A 19,450-nucleotide genomic window follows, 5' to 3' on the forward strand; every position below is an offset into this window, starting at 1 on the left:
AAGTAAGTCTGCTACCCACCATCTTTCCCTCAACACTGCAAGTCATATTTTAACCCTAACTTTATATTCAGGTAGTCCTTGACTTAACAACTATTCATTTAGTGTAGTGATGGGTTCCTAACCAGTTTACTACCGGTTCGCTGAGCATGTGTGCAATTGAACAAAAATTGGTCAGGGAAAAAAAGAAAACAGCTGCTGCTGCTGCTCTGGATAAGCTGGGCTTCAGAAGCTGGAATAAAGATACCGTATTTTTCGGAGTATAAGATGCATCGGAGTATAAGACGCACCAAGGTTTTGAATAGGCAAATTTTAAAAAAGGTTTTGCACTCTGCAAACCTCCCAAAAACCGTTTGTTCAAAGAAACGGCATTATGCTTGTAGAATGCTCCTGGGGGTTGGGGGGGGGGGAACGAGCAAAAAGTGGCCCATTTTTTGCAAAAACAGGCGTTTTTTGTCAAAAAAGTGCATGGATAGCTTTTAGGCGGCTTATAGAGTGCTCCTGGGGGCTGGGGAGGGAGAAAATTGAGCAAAAAACAGCCTGTTTTTTGCTCATTTCTGCCCTCCCTAGCTTCCAGGAGCACTCTGGAAGCCTCCTAAAAGTTATGCGTGGCCATTTTGGTGAAGGGGTGGGGTTTTGGGAGGCCAAAAATGCTGTATTCAGTGTATAAGACACATCCAGATTTTCAGCCTTTTTTTTTGAGGGAAAAGGGTGCGTCTTATACTCCGAAAAATACGGTAGTTGATATTCAACTCAATAAGAATCACTACTCTTTGTTCAGTTGTTGGCTTCATGACTTTCTCAATCCCGCCTAATTTCTTCCCCCTCCTGTTTATTTTCTTTAGGAAACAAGATTGATTTGGGGGGGGGAAAGGTGCGTCATATACTCTGAAAAATACGGTATAACCCGGGGTGGGTGTGCGGGCCCACTTTTTAAAAAACCAAGAGAACCAGTTCACTCTCTGTTTGAAGGCAGCACTACCGCTTCGGAAGAATCGGTCCAAACCAGTAGGAACCCACCTCTGATTTAGTGACTCCTCAAAACAACATCAGCACATGAAAAAAGTAACCTATAACCGCTTTTCCCACAATCATTGCTGCAGCCGCGTGGTCACGTGATCAAAATTCAGCGGCTTGGCAACTGGCATGTACTTTATGACGGTTGCAGTGTCTGCTCATGTGATCCCCCTTTGCAACCTGACAAGCAAAGCAAAACGAGGAAGCCATGTTCCCTTAATAGTGTTACTAGCTCACTGCGGTGTGATTCACCGCAGTGGCAGGAAAGGTCATAAAAATGGGGCAAAACTCACTGAACGATTGTTTTGAATAGCAAGGGAAATTTGGGTTCCATTATGGTTGTTAAGTCGAGGACTACCTGGACAGAATAGAGAGTTCCCACTTTCGTTTCAAGGTGCGCTTCAAGGTGCTACTTACCACCCATAAATCTCTTCATGGTAGTGGATCTGAGTACTTGAGAGACCGCCTCCTGCCGATTACCTCCCTTCGACCGATTAGATCGCACAGATTAGGCCTCCTCCGAGTTCCATCCGCCAGTCAGTGCCGACTGGCGACTACGCGGAGGAGAGCCTTCTCAGTAGCAGCTCCGACCCTTTGGAACGATCTCCCCGTGGAGATTCGCACCCTCACCACCGTCCAGACCTTCCGCACAGCCCTTAAGAATTGGCTATCCCGTCAGGCCTGGGGATAAGATTCTAATCCGCCCCACCCGAATGCTGAATGAAAGTTGTGTTTTATTGTTTTATTTTTTATTTACGCACTGTCTTATGTTTTATCTTGCACCACCCTTCCCATGAACTGTAAGCCGCCCTGAGTACCCTCAGGGAAAAGGGCGGCCTATAAATAACAAATAAATTCAAAAAAATTCGTTAAACTTTAAATGAACATTGGAAGCTGTGTCCTACATCTGCAAGGATGGATAAATTCTTGTGATTTTTAGAACAGTAATGTTGGACTTTGAAAAAGAAAAGTAAACCGCAAGAAAGAAAGAAAGAAGGGCAAAAAAAGCAACGCTTTTAAAATGTCAGCTTTATTCTCAAAAAGGCTAAAATTTTAGCAGCTTTATTTTAATGCAAAAGGGGACATCAGTCACAGTTTGAGCACAATTGAATCCCCCCCCCCCAAATATCCTGTACCAGCTGGCCCTCTTGAATTGACGATACGACTGCTTTTACTGGAGGCTGATGTGGTATAGAACCTCCTCTGCACTGGATACCAAAATCTCATTTGCTTGTTCCCAATTACCCAAATTAAGTGATGCTCAGTATAGAACAGCCAGCCGTGACATGCTAATCTTAATAACCTGTCGTGAGCCCATTGCGTTCCAGACAAGTCAGTTTGTCTCCCTTCAAGGAATGCAAGGAATGAAGCACCGATAAGGGAGGAAATTTGCGTTGACTCCTTGCAATTCGACGTTGGGAGTGCTGAATTTGTCAGCTTGCGCGCGCGAGACTTCTGTGCGTATCGTCCTTCCAGCAGCAGCGAGGCTTTGGTTCAAGGGTATTGCTTACACACCGTTCTTGGTGTACGCGCACAAGGGCCCGTGCATAGTGAAATCCCAAGTACAACAAACAAACGAATCTCCCAAGTGACTGTGGGAAGCGGGCTTGCGTTTCTGCCTTTTAAAATTAGCTTTAGAGAGCTACGTACTCTGCAAGAGGATCGCAGCCTCGATAAAGCCGCCTAAAAGATTTAGAACACGCTATTTTTTCCCCACCCCCTCAACCGTATTTTTTTTTTAAAAAAAAAAACTTTTTTGAAATTGTACACGCCTTTTTCCAACAAGAGAGCAAACTCCAGAACTGGTGCTAGTGGTCCAGTTATAAAAGCAGGATTCAGCCATGAGGTCTACCTGCTACGTTGAGCAGCTCATTTCAAGAGGGACTTCTAAGAACTTCCCAGGACAAACACAGGACCATCCATGCCCCATTCCTCAAATGCATCAACAACGAAGTACTCCCCACGAGTGACAATTGTGCATAGGTATAGCCCCCAGCCTCTGTGCTGCAACATTCTCTCAACCGCATCTGAAATCCAGATTTCCCGGATCCAGCATTTCTCACAAAGAAGCTATTTTGGCTAAAATCCAAGACCGGTGGAGGGTTACGTATAAATTTTTAAGAGCTCCTTTCTGCAAGAAACGAAGTGGGTTTGGAAGCCCCACCGTATGGCAAAATGCTGAGCTGAGAGAAAGTTTTGGAACTCTTATTTGATCAGAGGTGCAGGGATAACTAGCGGCCAACTCTTAAATTTGTGTCGTTGGTCTCTTATCCTCGGAACGAGCTGTGGCCTGCAGGCATGAACTAACCAAAAGACAGCTGTATTTAGGATCCATCCCTTTACAAGGACGCATCTATCTGTGGAGAAGAGAGTAAGCTGACCCCAGAGGAAATTTAGCTTCGGGAGTACAAGAACCGAAAGGGCAGCCGTCCAATCTCAAGACCTGCTGATTGCAAACGACCAGCCTATCCCGGTTTTTTTTTAACTTCCGCATTTACCAAAATCCCAGAACACAGATGCATTAATACTTAGGGTTAAAAAAAACAAAAATCACACACGCACGCAACACGCACACTCGGTGGAGTTTGTGCCGTACAAAATGGCACTCCGGGTCCTGGTTTATATACAAGCGTTGTCAACTTAGCTGGCAACCCGCAGCCATTTTCTAACGCGCCTCTCGTTTTCCTTGTAAAGATGTAAAAGGCAGGCACAATTCATCCTGAATTTCCAAGGGAAAGGATCCCAGGTGCTTCCAAGAAGTGAACACCAGCCGCTACCTAGCATCTTTTTGAATCTTTAATCTCCAAATTTTGGGGGCTCCGGGATGGGACATGTGTTAAAAAGAAAAGGGGGGGGGGGAGGGATTATATTCTAGACTGACCCTGCAGACAAATGGCCAGCTTGGCATGCTTCATGATCGGGTGCCTGAGTATCTCCACCAGTCAGACCAGGTCATAGCAGCCTTTGCCTCCGGAGAGAGGCCCGTAAAAGGAGCAGTCATAACTCTTGGGGTTCAAACGCGGATCAGTTAAAATTGCAACAAGTCAAATAACTGATACTTTTTCCTTCGCCCGGCAAGGGAGACTCCACATTGTTCAGCAGGGTGTTCTGCCTTGCTTCGCTGATCAGCCGACAAGCCAAGTCCAAAAAGAGTTTTTCCACGTTATCGGATTCTTTTGCCGAGGTCTCCAGATAGTACATATCCTGGGCTCGGGAAAACTCTTCGGCTCTCTGTTGGGAGACTTCTCGCTTATCGGATAAATCAATCTTGTTTCCTAAAGAAAACAAGCAGGAGGGGGAAGAAATTAGGCGGGATTGAGAAAGTCTTGAAGCCAACAACTGAACAAAGGATCTGCAAAGAGTAAATTAAACCAAATTGGAAGGGGAAGAAATTAAGCGGGATTGAGAAAGTCATGAAGCCAACAAAGAGTAGAGATTCTTATTGAGCTGAATATCAACTACCGTATTTTTCTGAGTATAAGATGCACCTTTTTCCCTCAAGAAAGAGGCTGAAAATCTGGGTGCGTCTTATACACTGAATACAGCATTTTTTGCCTCCCGTAACCCTGCCCCTTCACCAAAATGGCCGTGCAGAGCCTGTAGGAGATTTTCAGAGACCTCCTGGAGACTGGAGAGGGCAGAAGTGAGTGAAAAACGGGCCGTTTTTTGCTCAATTTCCCCCCCCCCGGCCCCCAGGAGCACTCTATAAGCCTCCTGAAGGCTATCTATGCCCTTTTTTGACAAAAAACAGACCCGTTTTCACAAAAAATGCGCCGCTTTTACTCATTTTTGGCCCCCCACCCCCCAGGAGCACTCTACAAGCCTCCTAAAGGCTATTCATGCCCTTATTTTGAAAAAAAACTGGGCCAGTTTTCATGAAAAATGGGGTATTTTGGGGAGTTTTGCAGAGTGCAAAAAAAAAATTTTTTTTTTAAATTGCCTTTTCAAAATCTTGGTGCGTCTCATACTCCAGTGCGTCTTATACTCTGCAAAATACGGTATACAAGGGGGAGGTGGGGGGAGCTGGGGAAAAAAAAGATTTGGGTTTCCCAAGCATGGTCCAGAATCGCAGGAGGGAGGGACTTTCTCCCTGAGAGTAAAGAGGAAGCTTGGAATATTTGGTATGCAGGAAAAGGGTGAAGATGGACCCTCCCTAGCCCTTCACAGAGAACATCTAATGCTTATGCAGGTTGTTGCTTTAATCTGGCAAGATGTAGGAGATGACCAGGCTGAAGGAGGTGTCGAGGACACCATCAGTTTAGAGTCCCTTTGTGTTCAACAAGAGATCTAAATCCAACCCACCTCAAATTCCATTCACTTTTATCTACCGCTAATTAGCTTTGACTGTTAGTAGTTCGGATTCTTGTTGAGCGCGTTAGCAAGCAGTAAACCTGAAGTCATTTGAACCGCCTTGCTTCCTGATCGGTTGCACCTGACTGATCCCTGGTATTGGATCAACAGGCCAATGCCTCTTACCAACTAGGACGGTGATGACCTTATTGCTGGCATATTGCTCGATTTCCCGCAGCCACTCAGAGAGGCACCGGAAGGACTCTTCACAGGTGATGTCGTAGGTCAGGATTAACGCGTTGGCACTGCGATAATAGCTCTGCGTGATGGAACGAAATCTTTCTTGTCCCGCCGTGTCCCAAATCTGCAGCTTTTGTTTTTCCCCACAACAGGGAAAAGAAGGGAAGGGAAACGAAGGGTTGGGGGAAAAGAAAAAAAAATAGAACGTGTTAGCACTGACCCCAATAAAACCTCACGTCTTCACGTATCCCACAGATCCTCCAGGTGTTCCCATCCATATCAAGTTCTATTTCTTTCGAAACTTGTTGTAATATAGTTCCTTGTGTAGGTGTGTGTCACCCATTGTCCACTTCATACTAGGGCTTGCAGAGTCACGCTGAACCACACAGGAGAAAACAAACTCCTAGAACGCCATAACATCCTGATAGTGCATAACATAACATTCTGAGATGTGCCCTACCATTGACGTCCAGGATTTGACCATATATAGACTGAGCAGTAGATTAGAAATTGTACTTTTACAGGCTGTTTTTAACCACATGCTATTGCTCCTCCTGCCTTTGTCCTATCTCAATAAAAGGGGCTCTCAGACCCCCAATCTGGGTCGCTCCATCCCGAGAAAGGTTGTCTTCTGTCTTTTCTCAACATTGGCCTCATGGACGAACCACGGGAACGTTACAAAAACTTTTTAAAATTTTGAAAGTATAAAATATAAAAAAGCAAAGGAACGGGAAATGCATTGATAAAGGAGAATATTTGTAGTTCATGGTAGAAAGGAGGAGTCCTTGGTGCTCTCTGAGCTTGATCGTGTGTTTTTGGGGGGGCGGATGTTTCATTACCCAACTAGGTAACATCATCAGGGCTAGAAGGGAGTAGAGTTAGCACTGATGACGTTACCCAGTCCGGTAATGAAACGTCTGCCAAAAAAAAAAAAGCTCAGAGATCACAAAGGACCTCACAGCGAATGTATATTCCCACCAAAACATCTAATGGCGTTTTCCAAAAGTTTTAGCTGGGTGAACTCAGCATCTTTTCATCTGGCATCTTTCTTTTTTTTTTAATTGGGCACTAATGCTGATTTTGCCTGTTGTTTGTTTGACAGAATTTTAACAGCTTGATTTTCATTTCGTTGGAAAGAGAAAAGTTTAAGTATACAATGAATTCAGGAAATTCATGGCGCTGCACGAAGCCCCAAAATGCAAGGCGAATGCTCCCCTGCACATGCGTCCTACCCACATGTGTGTGTGTGTCTCCCGCTTGCGCCCCTCCCCCCGCATATGCAAGAATAGGATGAAAGACTAGGGGAGACATGATAGCAATGTTCTAATATCTCAGGGGTTGCCACAAAGAAGAGGGAGTCAAACTATTCTCCAAAGCACCTGAGGGCAGAACAAGAAGCAATGGGTGGAAACTAATCAAGGAGAGAGAAGCAACTTAGAACTAAGGAGAAATTTCCTGACAGTTAGAACAATTAATCAGCGGAAGAGAAGTTGCCTCCAGAAGTTGTGAATGCCCCAACACTGGAAGTCTTTAAGAATAGCAATAGCAGTTAGACTTATATACCGCTTCATAGGGCTTTCAGCCCTCTCTAAGCAGTTTACAGAGTCAGCATATCGCCCCCACAGTCTGGGTCCTCATTTCACCCACCTCGGAAGGATGGAAGGCTGAGTGAACCCTGAGCCGGTGAGATTTGAACAGCCAAACTGCAGATAACAGTCAGCTGAAGTGGCTGCAGTGCTGCACTCTAACCACTGCGCCACCTCGGCTCATCCAAGAAGATGTTGGATAGCCATTTGTCTGAAACGGTATAGGGTTTCCTGCCTAGGCAGGGGGCTGGACTAGAAGACCTCCAAGGTCCCTTCCAACTCTGCTATTGTTTTGTCTTGTATACTTCAAGGATACTCATGGAACGGATGAAAAATGATTAAAAACTGTACAGTTATCTACTTAGAATAAATTTGGAAGCGGTTCAAGAAACAATGATAAGATGGGCAAAAAACATTGGATACACAATAGAACTAGAAAAATGGCAACAACTATGGGAAAGGAACTATAAATTGACAATGGCGACAGCGTACAAAGAGAATTTATATAAAATGTTTCATAGATGGCACATGACACCTGAAAGATTAGCAAAAATGTTTAAGGATAAATCGGCTAAATGTTGGAAATGTCACCAATTGCCAGGAACATATTATCATATGTGGTGGATGTGTAGCTGTTGGGTTAAAATATAAACATGTTTAGAGACAATGATACATCAACCCATCGAATTTAAGCCAGGGGTATTTTTATTGGGTATTCTACTAGAGAAATATCGTGACTCGACTAAACCGCGCCCCATTAAACCATGTCGCTGATGTCATCAACAGGGCGACAACAGCCAGCGCGGAGAAAGCAAGCCGATTCAACTTAAGGTAAGGGTTAGGTTTTGGGTTAGCTTTAGGGTTAGGTTTAGGGTTAGGTTAAGGGTTACGGTTAGGTTTAGGGTTAGGTTTAGGGTTAGGTTTAGGTTTAGGATTAGGTTAAGGGTTAGGATTAGGTTAAGGGTTAGGTTTAGGGTTAGGTTAAGGGTTAGGATTAGGTTTAGGGTTAGGTTAAGGGTTAGGTTTAGGTTTAGAATTAGGTTTAGGGGGGGTTAGGTTTAGATTTAGGGGTTAATTTTAGGTTTAGGGTTTACAGCATGCTTCTGTCTCCGCGCTGTTGTCGCCCTGTTGATGACATCAGTGACGCAGTTTAGTCGGGCGCGGTTTAGTCGGGCGCGGTTTTGTGGGTGAACCGAGAAATATAGTAAAGAAGATTTATATTTGATTGTACAAATAACGAGAGCAGCTAGAATTGTATTTGCACAAAATTGGAAAGCAGACAGAATCCATCGGAAGGGGAGGTAATAAGGAAGATATTAGACTGTGTAGAAATGAACAGGTTGACATTGAGAGGACAAAGAAGAATCAAGTGTACTACAGGACATGGGGGCGATTTTATGAGTGGCTTGAAAAAAGATATAAATAGAAAGAAAAAGGAACAAAATATGAAATAAATATCCCAGACAACCCATGATTAAATTAAGGGGAGGGGGAAAAAGAAAATATCAAAATGTAAATATACAGGTGGAAAAATCATATGAATTGACAATTGTTAAATAGCAATTATAAGAATGTATATCTAAGAATCAATTTGCAAGGAAAAATAAAAAAAAAACTTTTTACAACCCCCCAAAAAACCTATTTAAAGGGAAGTTTTGTTCCGGAGAGTCACTTAAAGTAATGTATACCATGCGTGCAAACTATTTTTTTTTCCCCAAGCGAGCAAAAGATTGCCTTTCCTTTTAAACAATAACTGTTGTTCTCTGGCCATTAGCCTTCCATCAAATGTACCTGTATTAAAATTGCAGTATTTGCTGTTTTACAGAACATCCCTGCATATCTTATCATGGCTTTACATTACACCAGACTGTAGACTAAATCAATGGAGCAGTAGACAGGCTGACTACTAATACATGATATCCAAGCTCAGTATGCAGCAAACTAATAATTTATCCTTATCTTTTAATCCAGGGGTGGACAACTATGGTCCCTTTATGACTTGTGGACTTGAACTCCCAGAATTCCTGAGCCAACATGACAAACTTTGGCCCCTTTAAGACATGTGGACTTCAACTCCCAGAAATAACTCAAAGTGCCGAACACACACACACACACACACACACACACACACACACACACACACAATACAGTACTCCTTCCTCCTATTTTTCCCACAACCATCACCCTGTGAGGACTGACAGAGAGAGAAAAACTGGCCCAAAAGTCATCCAGCTGGCTTTCCTGGCTAAGGCTGGATTTGAACTCACGACTCTCATGCTTTAACCCCTATAGACGAAACTGGCTCTCTTTTCTAATTGTTCTGACCGAGGCTTCCCAAGAGCATGAAGCAAACTCCTGATCCCGACAAAAACCCCTTTTATTAATTGTCTCTGAATTCTGCTCATTCACATCCGGCAAAGTCTTTCAAGGGAGGATTTACAGTCACAGACCTTCTCTGGCTTGGAGAGCTGCCAGGCCGATCTCTGCAAAACTTGGGAAGGAGTCTCAGAGAGTCACGAACCAATTAAATGAACTAATTGTCTCCTGCAAACTCCACTCCTGTTTAGCTCCTCTTTGATTTCCTCTGGGAGGGACCATTCATCGTCCACCTGCGGCCTTACTCCCAAGTCAACCCCTGTTCTTCAGCTGTTCCCTTCGTCTGGCAATTCTGTGCATGCGCACACTGGGAACAGGCTCCAGCTGTTCTTCTGCCTCACTGATGTCTGACTCCAAAGGCAGCTGATAACTGGCATATGGCCCTGGCACCCTCTCTGCCTCCGACACAGAGCCCTCATCAGAGCCTTCCCCAGACTCCAGGACTGGCCCAGGTTCCTCCCCAACCTCCTCACTGTCCGAATCTGCTGCCAGCTTTGCTGGCCGCTGGTGGGCCACAACAATAACACAGAATGTGATTGCGCAATTCCATTAACTTGGAATTCAAACCACATAAATGTTTTTTTAATGCCCTTTCAGCAATTCTGCCTGAGCAAAGAGACTGTTATTTCAGCTTTGCTGGTGAAATGCAGCCCTTGGCTTTAGCAGAAGAACCAAAAACAACTTAAAAGCAACTAGATTCCTACTGAAGGAAAACAACCACAGATGCTAAACTCCAGGCCGAGCCAAGCCTGGCTGAGACCATTAGGAAGACAGCTAAAGTTAATGGGTCTTCTGCTTAAGGGAGCCTATCCGAAACAGGTCCCTTCCAGATGCTTTGGGACATGTGGGGGACGGGGGGACACACTTTAGGATGGAAAGAATTGGCTCCTTTGGTGAAGCTCCAAAAATTATCACAGCAGCTGGCATGAGCTGGAAGAAATGAAACTTACCCTCGCCCTTGCTTATATTCTAAAGGACACAAGACCAAAGGAAAGAGAGACGATGAAGAGAGAAATAAACATTTTTCTGAAGATCGGTTTTGAAAATGGCAAAGTTCCTAAAATAATCGGCTTGAAAGGGCAAAGAGAATAAAGCAACAATCTCCATCACTTCCTCTTCCTTTCTCTTTCTTTCTTTCTTCCTTTCTTTTTCTTTCTCTTCCTTCCTTCCTTCGCCTCTCTCTTGCAACTGATCATCCCACATTTCCTTTCTTCCTTCTGCCCTTCCTCCCCCATCCTTCCTGGGCCTCTCTGTTGCAACTGATCATCCCACATTTCCTTCCTTCCAGCCTCCCTCCCTCCCTCCCATCCTTCCTTTCTGGGCCTCTCTGTTGCAACTGATCATCCCACATTTCCTTTCTTCCTACCTGTCTGCCTCTTTCTTTCTTTCTTTCTTTCTTTCTTTTTCTTTCTTTCTTTCTTTCTTCCTTTTCTTCCTTTCTTTCATTCCTCTCTATCTTTTCTTTCTTCCTGCCTGTCTGCCTTTTTTTCTTTCTTTCTTCTTTCTTTCTTTCTTTCTTCTTTTTCTTTCCTTCCTTCCTTTCATTCCTCTCTATCTTTTCTTCCCCCCTCCCTCCCTTCCTTCTTTCCAGCCTTCCTTCCTGGGCCTCTCTGTTGCGAATGATCATCCCACATTTCTTTTCTTCCTATCTGTCTGCCTTTTTTCTTTCTTTCTTTCTTTCTTTCTTTCTTCCTTTTCTTCCTTCCTTTCATTCCTCTCTATCTTTTCTTTCTTCCTGCCTGCCTCTTTCTTTCTTTCTTTCTTTCCTTCCTTCCTTCCTTCCTTCCTTTCATTCCTCTCTATCTTTTCTTCCTCCCTCCCTCCCTCCCTCCCTCCCTCCCTCCCTCCCTCCGGTGTTCCAATATTTTAGGGGCTGCCACAAAGAAGAGGAAATCAAACTACTCTCCAAAGCACCTGAGGACAGGACAAGAAGCAATGGGTGGAAACTAATGAAGGAGAGAAGCAACCTGGAACTAAGGAGAAGTTTCCTGGCAGAACAATTAATCACGACTTGCCTCCAGAAGTTTTAAACGCTCCAACACTGGAGATTTTTAAGAAGAGACTGGACTGAAGACTTAAGTTCCACATAGGAAGCCTACCATGCTTCCTTTAAGTTGTCCTCAGTTGCAACACACACTTTTGTGACACGAACAGATTCCCAGCTGAGGCAGGAAAGTTAAACGAAGACTTACCTTTACTTTCTCACCATTTATCTCCACCGTCTTAATCATAAAGTCAACCCCAATGGTGGCTCCCTGGCCTGGTGGGAAAAGTCCCTTAACAAAGAAAGAAAATAAAAATTATTCAGGCTACAGTTTCAGCTCTAGCGATCGTTTTGCACGACGTTATTTCAAACTTGGATTAGCCCAACACAGACAGTCCTTGACTTACAAACCATTCATTTAGCAACGGTTAGAAGTTTAGCAATGGCACTCCAAAAAAAGTGACTTGCAACTTATCCTCCCACTTACATCCATTAGAACCAGTGGTGGGTTCCTACCGGTTTGGACTGGTTCGGCTGAACTGGTAGTGGCTTGGCAGCCTGGAACCGGCAGCGACCCAGGCCTGCCACGCCCCCGAAACGGTTCTCCTACGGGGCGGCCGTCTTGATTTTTGTGCAATTTTCATTGCACAAATTTAATTTATTTTTCCTTTTTAAATGTTTTGTGCATGTGCAGACTTATTTATGAGCAAATGTACACATGCGCGGCAGTAACCCACCCCTGATTGAAACATCTGCATGGTCGTGTGATCAAAACATGGACACTTGGCTGGCATCAACCAACAACCCAGTCTATGTCAGGCTTCGAAGGGAGGAAGAGCTCGGAATGTGAAATCCAGATGGGAACCAAGGACACTTCAGCAGGTGTCTGCCAGAGTTTTCCCATAACAACACCTGGGCATCTAATTGGACGATGTGACCTGAACCAAAGGGCGGGGGGGAGACTCTCACTTATCAACAGAAATTTGGGGGCTTGATTGTGGCCGTAAGTCGAGAACTACATGTAGATTGTGTTGGGGAGAAAGGGGGGAGGGAATTAAAAAAAAGAAAAATCAGATCAAAGTTCTAAAACTTGCTCACATTTGTATGTTCATGTCATTCACGTAGTAGAAACCAACTGGCTGTCAAGGTTTCAAGTAATAAACCCCACAACAAGCAAAAACTCCAAGGCAGATGAATTCCTCAAAGCATAGCTTTATTGGCTATATCATATTGGCACAGATCTGGTGAAAACCGACCCTGAAGGTTCCCACAGTTTTCACCTAATTAGAAGTAACAGTTTTCCCTCAACTCCAAACAATCTGTCACATGGGCCAATCAAGACGTTGCCTGGTTGCCTGGTGACCTTACTCCTCCTTCCTCGGGCCAGGTGTGAGAGATGTCCTTGGTTCCCAAGAGAAAGTATTTTGTTTTGGCTACAAAACCCCAGATAATCTCTAATCCGCCCTCCATATCCCTCAGCTCCAACACCGAAGCTCCAAGATGGCTTCGGCCAGGCCAAGCTTCAGTTTTAACACTGGCCTTAAAATAGCCAGGTCATAATCGAAAGCTTTTTTCCTCCCGTCTCGTTTCAGACAGTTGGCACCGGAGTTTCCCAGAACTATTGTATACCTGGAGCCCGATCTATCAACATTTTGAAAGGCCCTGAAGCCCACTTTGTCTGCAGGAGGCTGTGCGAAGCTGGTTTAAGTATTAATTCTCCCTGCAGAAATGCCTCGTTGTTTGTTTCCGTACGGGTTTTAAGGATCGCTTTCAACATTACGAGACATCCGGGGGGAATGGAGCCTCTGTATTTCAGCGGCGAACTTCAAATGGATTTGAGCAAGCAACTGAATTAATTATTGATGCTGGGATGTATATTGCTTTGCGTGGCGGCTGGCTTACAGGCACACGACAAATAAAACAATGATTATTTGCTACTGAAGTGTTGTTTTGATGTGGTAGACAAGAGACAGTGATGGGTTCCGGATCCCGTTGCAACGGAGCCAAACCTCCACCACATTGCACGCGCGCATGCATATTTACCGCCCGCAACGCTCCAGGTGCTCGGCAGAGCTTCGCGCAGGCGCCGTACGCTCCGTGTGCGTAAGCCCCTATTGGCTCAAATACAGGTAAGGAGCACCGGAAGGGTACCTGAGGTTCCCAGCAGGCACCGGTACGCCCATATCTCTGCCACCAGCCCCCCCCCCCACATCAGGGCACCCTCTTTACCACAGCTTCCTACATCCCTCTGCCAGTGAAAACGGGGCTCCATTTTCACTAGCAGAGGGCTGCAGGAGGCCGTCATGACCGAAAATGGGGGTCATGCAGGGGGAGTTGCACGCAGTCCCCCCCCCCTTTTCCGGGTTCCAATTTTGTTGGCAGAGAGCTAGACAAACAAACTAAAAACAAAAGAATAAATACAATAATACAATAACAGAGTTGGAAGAGACCTTGGAGGTCTTCTAGTCCAACCCATTCCAGTCCGGCTTCAGGCCTGGCTACAGCACAGAAACCGCTTTGGTCGCATTGACCGATGACCTCTGGAGAGCCAGGGACGGAGGCTACGCCTCCATCCTGGTTCTCCTTGACCTCTCAGTGGCTTTTGATACCATCGACCATGGTATCCTTCTGCGACGACTGCGGGAGGTGGGGGTGGGAGGCACTGTTTTGCGGTGGTTCTCCTCTTACCTCTCGGACAGGTCGCAGTCGGTGTTAGTTGGGGGCAGAGATCGACCCCTAGGCCCCTAACATATGGGGTGCCGCAGGGTTCGGTCTTGTCCCCCCTACTTTTCAACATCTACATGAAACTGCTGGGCGAGATCATTCGGCGGCACGGGATAAAATACCACCAGTATGCGGACGATACTCAGTTGTATCTGTCCGCCCCGTGCCAACTCAATGAAGCGGTGGACGTGATGAACCAGGGCCTTGAAGCTGTTAGGGACTGGATGAGGGCTAACAAACTCGTGCTCAACCCAGATAAGACCGAGTGGCTGTTGTGTTTCTCTCCCACTAATTTGGCAAGTATTCCATCTCTCAGGCTGGGGGGTCAAACACTACGCCCCTCAGACAGGGTCCGCAACTTGGGAGTCCTCCTGGACCCACAGCTGACTTTTGAACACCATTTGTCAGCTGTGACCAGGGGGGCATTTGCCCAGGTTCGCCTGGTGCACCAGTTGCGCCCCTACCTGAACCGGGAGGCTCTCACAACAGTCACTCGTGCCCTTGTGACCCCTAGGCTGGAGTACTGCAATGTGCTCTACATGGGGCTGCCCTTGAAGAGTATTCGGCGACTTCAGCTAGTCCAGAATGCGGCCGCGCGAGTGATTGTGGGTGCACCTCGCTTCACCCACATAACACCTATCCTCCGCGAGCTGCACTGGCTACCTGTCGATCTCCGGGTACGCTTCAAGGTGCTACTTGTCACCCATAAAGCCCTTCATGGTAGTGGATCTGGGTACTTGAGAGACTGCCTACTGCCAATCACCTCCACTCGACCTATTAGATCCCATAGATTAGGCCTCCTCCGAGTCCCATCTGCCGGTCAATGTCGACTGGCAACCACGCGGAGGAGAGCCTTCTCGGTGGCAGCTCCGACCCTATGGAACGATCTCCCCGTGGAGATTCGCACCCTCACCACCCTCCAGACCTTCCGCACAGCCCTCAAAATCTGGCTATCCCGTCAGGCCTGGGGCTAAAGACTGTAACCCACCCGAATGGTATGAATGTTGTGTTTTTAATGACGTACTGTCCTATGTGTTAAATGTTTGTTTCCCCCCCCCCTTTTTTTGAGTTGTAAGCCGCGCTGAATCCCCCCAGGGAAAAGGGCGGCATATAAATAAACTTAATAATAATAATAATAATAACCCCTTCCTAGGCAGGAAACCCTATACCGTTCCAGACAAATGACTATCCAACATCTTCTTAAAGACTTGCAGTGTTGGGGCATTCACAACTTCTGGAGGGAAGCTGTTCCACTGATTAATTGTTCTAACTGTCAGGAAATTTCTCCTCAGTTCTAAGTTGCTTCTCTCCTTGATTAGTTTCCACCCATTGCTTCTTGTTCTACTCTCAGGTGCCTTGGAGAATAGTTTGACTCCCTCTTCTTTGTGGCAACCCCTGGAATATTGGAAGACCGCTATCATGTCTCCCCTGGTCCTTCTTTTCATTAAACTAGACATACTCAGTTCCTGCAACTGTTCTTAATATGTTTTAGTCTCCAGTCCCCTAATCATCTTTGTGGCTTTTCTCTGCACTCTTTCTAGAGTTTCCACATCTTTTTTACATCGTGGTGATCAAAACTGAATGCCGTATTCCAAGTCTGGCCTTACCAAGGCCTTATAAAGTGGTATTAACACTTCACGTGATCTTGATTCTATCCCTCTGTTGATGCAGCCTAGAACTGTGTTGGCTTTTTTGGCAGCTGCTGCACACGGCTGGCTCATATTTAAATGGTTGTCCACTAGGACCCCAAGATCCCTCTCACCGTTACTACTGTTGAGCCAGGTACCACCTATACTGTACCTGTGTATTTCTTTTCCCCTTTTTGCATTTGAGCATGCAAGGAGAGACAGGAAATAAAACAAAAATAATAAATGAAATAAAAACAAAATCAGGTAAAACAATGAAATGAAATGTATCATCTCCCATCAAAAGCAAATGGCTCAAATCGGATACGGAGCTCTAGAGCGAATTGGGGAGGGGGGGGAGAGATCCTATCATATCCAGCCCTTTTCTCCCCCGCTATGCAAAAATACCGACGAGGCTCCCATATCCATTTAACCCCTTCTTACCTGTGTAAACCGTCGTACTAAGCAGGTCTTCCCCACACCAGCGTTCCCGATTAAAACTATCTTGAAGAGAAAGTCATAATCTTCCATACTCATTTACCAAACTGCAAGGAAAAAGGAAAAAAAAAAAGGAGAGATAAATGAATCGATCCAGGAGGAGATACAGTATATATCGGAGAATCTAGAAAATGTTAGCAGAGGATTAGAAGCAAAACGATTAGGTGGCAGATCCAGTGACTTTTCTGATGACAAAACAGACTTTGCTCCTTCAACTGTGCAGGACAAAGGTCCCTGCGTATTGGCTCTTTCTTCCAACACCACAATATTTATTGAAATGTATGCTAGAACTGCCAATCCTCAACGTACGACGGCAATTGGAACCAGAATTTCCTTTGTTAAGCAAAGGAGGCCATTGAGTGAGTTGCACCTGATTTTACGGCAGTTTTTTTTGGGGGGGGGGGGAGGCACAGTTGCTACATCCTCGCATCCTGTTCTGACCGAGGATTCCCAAGAGCATGAAGCAAACTCCTTGTCCCGAGAAAAAAAACCCTTTTATTAATTTCACATCCAGCAAAGTCTTTCGAGGGAGGATTTACGGTCACAGACCTTCTCTGGCTTGGAGAGCTGCCATGTAAATATTTTCCAAGCAGTGCAAGGAAAGACTGGGCAGAGAGTCTCTGAGATTCACGGACAGATCTTCACACTCCTGAAACAAATGAATGAACGAACAAATTGTTTCCTGCAAAAAAAACCTCCCCTTTCGCTCCTCTTTGGTTTCCTATGGGAGGGGCCATAGGAATTCTCATCCGCCTGGAATCGACACTGTTTATCGGACATTAATAAGATCGAGCGGATCCAGAGGTATTTCACGAGAAGAGTCCTCCACTCCTCTACTCATAACTCCTCCTCTTACACTACCAGGCTCGAAATTTTGGGCTTGGACAACCTGGAACTGCACCGCTTATGGTCTGACCTAAGCGTAGTACACAAAATTGTCAGCTACAACGTCCTACCTGTCAACGATTTCTTCAACCGCAATAATACACGGGCAAACAATGTACATAAAAGCTATAAACTATGATCATAGTCATCATAAAAATACATCATAAATCATAAGAGACAACACTTAGTGATAGAATCAACATTAATCGTACTAGGAAGCTAAATTAAACAATATAAACCATAAAGATGCAAGCAACAAAGTTATAATCATAAGTAGAAAAGGAAATAGGTAATAGGAAAGATGAGAAGAATAATATTAATAATCTTAGTAAACAGTCTGACAGTAGTTTTTTTAGCAGAATGATGGCATCCTTGTGTCTAGTTGTTCTGGTGTGCAGTGCCCTATAGCGCCATTTTGAGGGTAGAAGTTGAAACAATGCTAGCTGTCTCAGAAATCTCAACTTTCCTGAAAGTAACCTTCATTCAGGTTCCCTCTCGAAACAGGAATTGGATTTCCATCTGCCCCAACTTTCCACCCAAGACAGTGAGGCCTTGAGTCACGAGAAAAGCTGCTGCCTGAACAACTGTAGTTAAAGTATTGGCTGGGGATGATGGAAAGCGAAGTCCACCCCTTGGCAGTCTGAAAAACCCAAGAACAGGTGTGGTTGGTGTGAAAAACCTTTGCCAGACCCATTCTCGAATACAGCTCGTCTGCCTGGAATCTACACTGTATATCGGACATTAATATGATTGAGCGGCTCCAGAGGTGTTTCACGAGAAGAGTCCTCCACTCCTCTGCTCACAACAATAGCAATAGCAATAGCAGTTAGACTTATATACCGCTTCATAGGGCTTTCAGCCCTCTCTAAGCGGTTTACAGAGTCAACATATCGCCCCCAACAATCCGGGTCCTCATTTTACCCACCTCGGAAGGATGGACGGCTGAGTCAACCTTGAGCCGGTGAGATTTGAACAGCCGAACTGCAGGACCGCAGTCAGCTGAAGTAGCCTGCAGTGCTGTACTCTAACCACTGCGCCACCCCTTATGCCACCAGGCTCGAAATTTTGGGCTTGGACAACCTGGAACTATGCCATCTGATCTGACCTAAGCATAGTACACTAAATTGTCTGCTACAACATCCTATCTGTCAACGACTACTTCAGCTTCAACCTCAATAATACATGGGCAACAATCGATACAAACTCAAGGTAAATTGCTCTAAACAATTGCAGAAAATACGACTTCAGCAACAGAGTGGTCAACGCCTGGAATGCTCTACCCGACTCTGTTGTTACATCCTCAACCCCCTCCCCACCTAGTTTCAACCTCAAACTGTCTACCGTGGACCTCACCCCATTCCTAAGAGGTCCGTAAAGGGGGCGTGCATAAGCGCACCAGCGTGCCTACCGTCTCTGTCCCACTCTCCCCATATATTTGTACTCATTTCCTTAGTTCATATGCATGTTTATTTGTATATCTCTTATCTTGTACATATTTGACAAACTAAATAACTAAATAAAAAATAAATAAGAGTTTAGCAGGAAACATAGCTGTGGGTTAAACCAGCAGGACAAGAAAAATATACTGGGAAAAGGCCATTACAAATCACTCCAAGAAATTAACTGGACTTTTGAGTTATAGAAGATCCCACTCTCCATGTTTTTTATGGCTTTCTTTATAACAAACATCGAGAGCATCGACTGCTCTCTCCAATGGGTTGGAGACCCACCAAAGATTTTCAACACTCACAAAATCCTAATCAGTTCTGCCAGCTATTCTACACATCCAGTAGTGGAGAAAAATAATAGCTTAGAACAAAGGTGGTATTAACTTACCTTCCCTAAAAGATAAAAGTTCCCCCGAACATATGTGCTAGTCGTTCCCGACTCTAGAGGGCAGTGCTCATCTCCGTTTCAAAGCCGAAGAGCCAGCGCTGTCCTAAGACGTCTCCGTGGCCATGTGGCCGGCATGACTAAATGCCGAAGGCACATGGAATGCTGTTACCTTCCCACCAAAAGTGGTTCCTATTTTACTACTTGCATTTTTTACGTGCTTTCGAACTGCTAGGTTGGCAGAAGCTGGGACAAGTAACGGGAGCTCACTCCATTATGCGGCGCTAGGGATTCGAGCCGCCAAGCTGCCGACCTTTCTGATCGACAAGCTCAGCGTCTTAGCCACTGAGCCACCCTTCCCTACCCGTTTGGAAATGTGAGCGCGCACGCTCAGC

The 19,450-nt window shown here is 45.3% G+C and overlaps 1 protein-coding gene across 2 annotated transcripts in view; it reads right to left on the reverse strand.

Moving 5' to 3' along the window:
* Positions 1 to 2,023: 2,023 nt before the first annotated feature.
* The window catches only part of LOC116510241 (ras-related protein Rab-30), a 51,954-nt gene continuing 34,527 nt past the window's right edge, over positions 2,024 to 19,450 (reverse strand). Inside the window, exons 2-5 of one of the 2 annotated variants that reach the window (XM_032219711.1) lie at positions 16,284 to 16,384; positions 11,699 to 11,782; positions 5,491 to 5,674; positions 2,024 to 4,289 (exon numbers count right to left, since the gene is read on the reverse strand). In XM_032219711.1, the coding sequence (XP_032075602.1) occupies positions 4,039 to 4,289; positions 5,491 to 5,674; positions 11,699 to 11,782; positions 16,284 to 16,376 (612 nt within the window). In that variant the 5' untranslated portion in view covers positions 16,377 to 16,384 and the 3' untranslated portion in view covers positions 2,024 to 4,038. Of the gene's footprint in view, positions 4,290 to 5,490; positions 5,675 to 11,698; positions 11,783 to 16,283; positions 16,547 to 19,450 lie in introns of those variants that run through there. The other variant, XM_032219710.1, reaches the window with a different exon arrangement.

This window comes from Thamnophis elegans, chromosome 6, assembly GCF_009769535.1.
Source record: "Thamnophis elegans isolate rThaEle1 chromosome 6, rThaEle1.pri, whole genome shotgun sequence".
Lineage (NCBI taxonomy): Eukaryota > Metazoa > Chordata > Lepidosauria > Squamata > Colubridae > Thamnophis > Thamnophis elegans.